General features: G+C 33.4%; 1 protein-coding gene and 1 pseudogene across 7 annotated transcripts in view; one reads left to right on the top strand and one right to left on the bottom strand.

Annotated features, from left to right (window-relative positions):
- Positions 1–8,111, top strand: part of Myo9a (myosin IXA) — a 271,547-nt gene that overhangs the window by 212,135 nt on the left and 51,301 nt on the right. For all 7 annotated transcript variants that reach the window (XM_010627374.3, XM_010627384.3, XM_010627393.2 and 4 more), the window contains one exon: positions 7,423–7,535. In XM_010627374.3, coding sequence (XP_010625676.1) covers positions 7,423–7,535 — 113 coding nt within the window. The remainder of the gene's footprint in view (positions 1–7,422; positions 7,536–8,111) is intronic.
- Positions 4,868–5,563, bottom strand: LOC104864414 (annotated as a pseudogene).

The following is an 8,111-nucleotide window of genomic DNA, read 5'->3' as shown; positions in this document are numbered from 1 at the left end:
TAAAAAAAAAAAAAAAAAAGCCCAATAGGTATGGCTGTGTTCTAAAAATAACAACAGACACAGTGGACTGTAATTGACTGCTCACTGATTGGAAATATAGGTTATTTGTTGCATAATTCAGTAGATTTTAATCGAAATATTACTTTTACTTCTTTGTCTTTAAACTTGCTTCCTTGCCCCTATTTTTCAGTATCAAATAAACATGATTTTTAAAATATTGCGTGAGCAAAATGTGACTCTTCAAGCCTGTCCAGCCAACACAGAAGGCCATGTGTAATAGAATTTCTACTAATGACAAATTACCACATTAGCTCTGGGTTTGAATAAAGCTTTACTGTTTTGGATTGGGAAGATAACTTCATCATCTTCTCACCCCAAAATTAGGTACAAATGTGTTTTGATGAGTATAAGTGTATTTATAGGTGTTAGGGTAGAAGTATGTTTTATTTCCATGCATATGCATAAGTTGTCTCTACAGTTTTCTTAAAGAAAACTATTCAGTATGGTGGAAAAATTTATGATAGTCTTTGAATTAGGTATTATTTTTGTAAGCTTTTAAATTTTTAAATTGTGAAAAGCAGTCAGTTAAATTTTTCCTAATTTTCAGAGTACCATTATTGTCTTTATATTTGTAGAAAGTAGATCCATTGTTAAAATAATAATGCTGATATTCCGTGGGGGTAAAAAAACAACAAAACAAAAATATAGGACATGTTCCTTCATTAAATAAATGAGTCATTAACATGAGCTAAAAACTGTAGGATTAAAGAAGTTCAAAACATTTATACAGTATATATAAATTAGAAATAAAATTTCTTTGTAGAGGAAAGAATAATTCCACTTTGAAGGTGTCCTGTGTTAGACTTATAAATAATGAAATATAAGGTGTTACATGATTAAATGTGAAAATTTTTGTAATGGAACAAATTTTATTGAAAAATACTACTTTAGTGTATGGACGTTATCATTTATGGAGGACCTTAGCACCGCTTACTGCTGTTGTGTTCCTGAGTTTCCTTTGTAACAACCCCTAGTCCTTTTCATGATAGAATTTTTTCACACTGGAACTCTTGCTGAGATGAACTAGGAAGTTGGGGTTTCTGCTTGGAGCATTCAGCTCCTGTCAGCATTGTTCAGCCTCTGTCACCTGCTTGACGGCCACTGCATGCGGTAGCTGTAGAACACTTCCCTGCACAGTGTGTTAGTCACTCTTAGCTTCTTACTGCTCTTCTCTCTCATCACTTGCTACTTTAGGACTAGGTGGTGGTGCTTGTTTCTGGTGGACACTTGCATGAAGAAGCTTTGCTTTCTAGAATATGCTGATATAGATAACGGGGGCTGGGGATGGGGAGGATAGGAGTGATTTTACACTGTTTTTCTGTTTGTTTATCTTGAAAATGTGCCATGTTCTAACATTAATTGTTACTGTGAAGCTGAAGGCTACACTATTTCTAGGTAGGATTACTGCATTCTCAAAATTTTTAAAAAATTAATTTAATTTTAGGTCACACATGGATTTTTTAAAACATGGTTTGTTTTTCCTGGACAGAGAAATCTTATCACTGATGCTTGCTAAGAAGTGTGCCATTAAATCTTAGCAGAAAAGACCATCTGACTTTTCCAGTATTGAAATACCCAATCTACTGGGCTAAAAGCAGTTACACATGAATTACCTAAAAGGGGTTTGATAAGCATTACATCTCCAGTTGCTTAATTAATAATCATTTGTTACCTGCTGTGGGGGAGGGGAGACAAAGGTAGTAATTTCCCTCCTTTGTGTGACTTCCATGTTTGGTAACTTCCTACTTCAAACTCTGCCATTTAAATTGCTGTTTAGTCTGTATGCTGCTCTCCGTTCTTAGCCTCGATATTAGCATTTTTCAAGAAGAATAACATGTTCTGCTAACCAAAATTTTAAAGATGATTTTCATAGTTCAAGGGCCTCAGACTTTTAGATGGCAATTGAATTAGTAAAAGCCTACCTCTTATCTGTAAGGTTAGTATAGAAAACATAATTATCTCTGTAGTTTCTTCTACAAATAGCCAAACTTAAAGCAGTAATCTCTGTGGAGATATAACTCCCAATTGGCTTTCTAGAATTTTCATTCATCTCTATCCCCTGCGTAGAGAAACTAAACATCTCACTACCCCTGTCCCCCACGTGTTTGTTATTCTTGGAGATATGTCCCCTCCGATCATTACCTATGTTGAGTTCTCTTCTTTCTTTCCACTGTCCACCACAAAAGAGTGCCAGAAAACCCTGTGGGTCAAAGCTCAATTTATTATTTTATCTCCCAGTAAATGGAAACTGACCTTGAATGTGTCTTGAATGTGTAATGTCTCACCATGGGGAAATTAGGACAGGATAGATATTTATGCAATTTGGGGAACCTGGGTTTGGTAATTCTGTAGGTCTTGCAAAGTGGAAAACTGGTTGGTATTGAACAACCAGTTTCTGATTGGCAGCTGTAAGATAGCAGTCACAATGTTGAATTTATGCTTTGTGTTTCTGTGTGTACTATATTCCTCCTAAAAATTGAGGAACAACTTTATATATATAGTGATAGAATGTCCCTGTCAGACCATCTGGGATTGGTGCTTTTTTGTGGTATATTCCTTAATAAGTTCCTCTTTTTCTTATAGGGAATTAGTCTATTTAAACTTTTTAATCTAGTGGAGTCCATTTTGGTAAACCATTTTCTCTTTTGAAATTATCCATTTCCTGTAACTTTTCAGATTTTTTGCATAAAAGTATAGAAAGTTTATAGCAATTTTATAGTTTGTAAAATTTTTCAGTGCTTTTTTGTCATTTCTTTGTAGATTTGCTTATTGTCTTTTAAATTAGTTATTTGTTTAGTTTAATTTTTTTCCAAAATGGCAGGATTTTGCTTTATTATATCCATTTCTTCCATTCTCTATTTCATTTGTTTCTGGTTTTATCGTTTTTTTTTTTTGGTTTACTTTCTCATTTTTCTAAATTTTGAGTTGGAGATTTAATTTGTTTATTTTTATTTATATGGATTTTTAAGTCAATTATTTTCCCCCGATCATTGCTTCAGATGTATCTCGTAGATATGTTCAGGTTTTACTTTTTTCTTATAAGTTTTTTAACATTGTTATATGTATGATACACACACATCAAGACTTGATTAGCAAAAGATATTTTGGTTTTTAGAAGCCTGTTTTAAAAGTTGTGAATATATTTTTATTGCATTGTAATCAACTTTAATATTTCTATGTGATATGATTTGTTGGTTTTTTTAACCTAGTATGTTACTATGATGTGTAAAGGTGTGTTCTTTATTCAAAGTATAAAGTTTCAGCAGATTTTCATCTCTATTCATCATGTTATCTTCTATAGCCTCATTAGTTTTGATATACTGATCTGTCTTATCCAGATAATGCTGTGTTTTACTCATTGCTAATTGTGGTTTTTAGGATCAGAAAGTGTCCTTTTTCACATTTAGTGCTTTTTTTGTTTTAGTTCTACTGTTTAATAGCACTGCCTCTCTTTTCTTATTATTTCCATTTACTCTGGTATTTTTCTGTTTATCCCTTTATTTTTGGCCTTTCTAGGTCACTTAGTTTTAGGTATTAAATTAAAAACATTTTTCCTTTAATAGGTAAGTTAAACCTTATTACATTTATTGGGATAACTGATAGATTTAATTGCAGCTCTTCTTTTTATTTTATGTAATTAAGTTACATTATGTTTGCTGTATTTATATTATATGAATTTTCTTTTTTTAGCTTCTCTTTTTCTATTGATTGCTTACCTTTGTGTATAACTTTTTAAAAATGCCATTAGTCAACTTTTGTTTTTATCTAATCTTTCTGGTTAGTCACTTTTTGTTTTGGTTTGGTTTTTTTGAGACAGGCTCTCACTATGTAGTTGAGACTGACCTGGAACTCACTATGTAGCCCAGGCTGGTCTCGAACTCACAGTGATCCTCCTGCCTCAGCCTCCCGAGGGCTGGCATTACAGGCGTGCACCACCACGCCCAGCCTGGTTAGTCAATTTTTAACAAGCAACATTCTATATCTAAATTTGACTTGTGACCCGACTCTCAATAAATTATTTTATTCTCTTATTTTCCTCTCCCTTCTACTTTTTTTTAGGTTTTTATTTCTGCTTTATTCCAACCCAAATACACATGACTAAAGTAATCACAAGAAAACCAATCAAAAGAATATCCAATGATTATTCTTCTACCCTCACTTCCACCTTTGTTTACATCTTAAATCTGCTCTTGAATATATTAATTTGCTGGAGTTTCCCTGTTCATCTTTTTTTCCCCCCAAGAGGAATGTTTTTTATTCCCCTCCCTTCCAGAGCAAGTCAGCCGTTAGTTGCACCCCAATGGATACAGAATACAGGACAGAAACAAAAAAGTTTTGTTTTTTGTTTTTGTTTTTTTGTTTTTTTGAGACAGGGTCTCACTATGTAGTGGAGACTGACCTGGAACTCACTATGTAGCCCAGACTGGTCTCGAACTCACAGCGATCCTCCTGCCTCAGCCTCCCGAGTGCTGGAATCACAGGTGTTCGCCACCACGCCAGGCTGTTTGTTTTTTTTTTTTTAAACCACATTTACTAGCTCAAATAAATATCTGAAAACAAATACATGTCTTCCTTTCTGTATCACTGGCATAATTTATTAGTTTTTAATAAACTACTATAAATATCTATAAGGAAAATGAATTTTAATATATGAAAGAAGTTAATAAATAGCCAAATAATTCAGAGGACAGCCTGAATTTATTTTAAGATTAGGCCACTGATTTGCAACCTTTATTAAAACAAATTCACTTATAAAAACAAGGTAGTTTGTAGCCTGATCAACTTTTTTTGATAGCAGTTGAGGTTTTACACAAAAAAGTGCAAGACTTCAACTAATGAACAAATAAGACATTTGGACATTAGTTTACACTTTTAAAAATTCTATCAGCTCCAACAAATACACAGTGACTGCGTATCAGTTAATGTTAGTCCGGTGAAGAGAATACACTTTCCATTTAAACAGTTTTAATCACTCTTCTGTAGGGAATCGGTAAATTCTAGTGGGAGGTAGAATACAGTCTGTTCTTGATGAAGACAACACTAGACAGATATTGTCGGATGCCTGGATAGTGCTGAATGTGACAAAACCAGCAAAATACATTAATATACTTCTCCTTTTCTTGGACTGTCAGGTCAACTATAAAGTGATGAAGTCCATAGTATAATAGGATATCTGCTAAGGTAAAGTTATATCTTGTAAGGTAGACTTTATCTTCAAGGTATGAATTAAGATCCTTCAACAGAGTGTGGATATATTCTTTATTGGAGTGTCACTGTAGTCCAAACACTGCTGGACTGTGCCTTTTCTTCTGCAGTGGCTTCCCAGCAAATGTTCCTTGTTGGCTTGCTTGACTAGATGAGTTGCTTTTGTTGTCCTGTTAGACTTGGGCCATTGTTTGTCTGAGGAACTGGAATCTTGTCACTCTCCCTGAACGCCATACTTATTCCCCTTACTCAGCCCTAGGGACTTTTCTAGAAACTTCAAAGCCCTGGCTGCCACCATCTTCCAGCCCCAGCACCCCACTGGGCAGGACCTTCCCTTTCATCTTAATTAGATTTCATAGATTTCTGAGGAAAGGCTAATAGAATTTTCTGAGTTCTTTCTATAGCTTTGATACTTGAAGGCATATTTTGGCTAGATACAAAAATCCTTTATTCACATTTATATGTTGTGTTCATTAAATCTAATTCTCTTGTCCTTCTAAGTTATTTGCTCTTTTAGATTGTAGGCCTTCAGAAGTTTTCCTTTATGTTTCATATCTAGGATATGGTTGTTATAGATTAATGATGTCATATATCTCCTGGACTCTTTCAGTATGTAAATTCTAGTCACTAATTTTTAAAAAATTCTTCATTAATTGCAGTTTTACATGTTTGTTATATTTCATCATTTTGTATTTCTTAAGGACCTGAATTTTTTTCTTTTTTGCCTGTCTGCCATTTCAAATACATTCTGACCTTCTTTACTTCTTTCTTTATAATTTTGTATTCTTTTCGTATTTTTCTGCCTTTGTTTAATTCCTTCTAAATTTTCATTTGTATTTTTCTTCTTTGAGTACCTTGTGAGTCATCATTTAAGAGTTAATTTTATATTCCTAATTTATATAGTTCTTGAGGGCACCCCAACTTTTCATTTCTTCCTGGGTGTTTGGGTTTTTGAGTTTTGGTTTATTTCTGGTTTTACGTTTTGAATTTCTTATTCAAGAGATTTCTCATGTACATACATATATAGTTGAGAGTTAAGGGTTTCTTCTACATCACACTTTTGTAGAGGTTTCTTTTTAACTTGATCTCTTTCTTTTGTTTGTTTGTTGCTTTTTTTTTTTTACTACCTTGTAGTTCAAACTGCTCTGGAACTCACTGTGTAGCCCATGCTGGTCTCAAATTCACATGGATCCTCCTGCCTCAGCCTCCTGATTGCTGGGATTACAGGCGTGTGCCACTGTGCCTGGCTTTGATTTTTTTTTTTTTTTTTTTGTACTGGGGATCAAACTCGGGTCCTTGCGCTTGCGAGGCAGGCCACCGAACCGCTGAGCTACATCCCCAGCCCTTGGCTTTGATTTCATTTTCTTATACCTTTATATATTTACTTTGTTCATGTGCATTTCCTTTGGTTTACCAGATAAGGTTCTAAGAACTTCTACCTCTGTCAGTGTGGCAAAGTAGTTTCTTTGTAGACAAGGCAAAAGAAAGGATAAAGGATATGGTAATTATAGAAAAGTGAAATACTAGCCAGTGACTTGAATAACAAGAATACTTTCCTCAGAAGAAGACTGTCTTTAGATGGGCGTATATTATATGCAAAAGGAAAAAAATTTACTGAATGCTATTCAGGTCCCATTTTGACAGCTTTGTAAATTATAATTTAAAACATTAGTGATAATAATGATCCTTTGGTTTTTCTTTTATGTGTTCTGGCTCTTTTAAATTTTGACTGGGTATAATACAGATCTGTCATAGTTAGCTGTCATTGTACCTCTTGGTACAGATAAAGAGGTGTATGAAAGACATAGTATTTTGTGTTTTAGATTTATCAGATCCTGGATCTTGTGTCTGTCCTTGAATGGTCTTGACTGTTTTTGTTAACTTTACACATGGCATTTTTTGGGTCACATTGTCAGAAATACAAACTGGTGGTCAACATTTTCATTGACTTTAGTTCTCTATATATTTCATTACTTAAGGAAGTTAAGATTTTTCAGTAGGTTGTATTATTTCAATAAGTCTCTGAATATAACTGTAGAATATAATGTATTTTTTATATTTTTAACAACTATAATTCTCAAATTCTGCACTCAAATCTTATAGTATTTTCATATATTCACTTGGTTTTAAAGTTTTTTATGTATGTAATTATTACAGACATCACAGAGATTTTCATCAGTTGATGAACAGACAAAGATTCACAAAACTATGTCTCAAGGAGAGATTACAAAGTTGGTGGTGAGACAGAAGTCTTCAGATTCGGATATAAGGTATAAAGTATGCACAGAATTAATGGGTAATAGAATTTTATTTAAAATTGAGTAAATACTGAGCTTTGAATTAAAAGTCATTTACTAACTTTTCAAGAAAAAAGCACCAGTATTGACAGATGCTAGAAGTTCAAATGTGTAATGAACTTTACTTTCCTTTAAGTTTAGCAGTATGATGTGGGGCAAGTCTCTTGGTTGTAAAGCAAGAGAGATTAGACCAGATGAGATTGGAAAAACGTTCCAGCTTTGGACTTGGATTTTGTTCTAAGTGTTTTGGGAAGACTTTCAGGAAATACTTCTTTTCTCTTTAAAAGAATTTATAGAATTGTTGCTTTTCAATTATATATCTTTGTGTATTAATTGTCAGTGGGCAGTTAATTCACTGACAACTTCAAGACCACATTGAAATATTCTGTTTTATAATTATGGCATAGACCACTGTCTCACTGATATTAGAGGCATTTTCTAATTTCCCAAATTCAGAGATGTTATACTAGAAATCAAAAATTGAGAAACAGGATACTATATACTAGAAAGAACATATATTTGGAAATGTACCAATAAAGAAAAAAAAAA

The sequence above is a fragment of the Fukomys damarensis genome, unplaced genomic scaffold (genome assembly GCF_012274545.1).
Source record: "Fukomys damarensis isolate Sample0158 unplaced genomic scaffold, DMR_v1.0_HiC HiC_scaffold_25, whole genome shotgun sequence".
Lineage (NCBI taxonomy): Eukaryota > Metazoa > Chordata > Mammalia > Rodentia > Bathyergidae > Fukomys > Fukomys damarensis.
The sequence above is the reverse complement of the archived record's forward strand: the minus strand, read 5'-3'. Positions and strand labels throughout refer to the sequence as shown.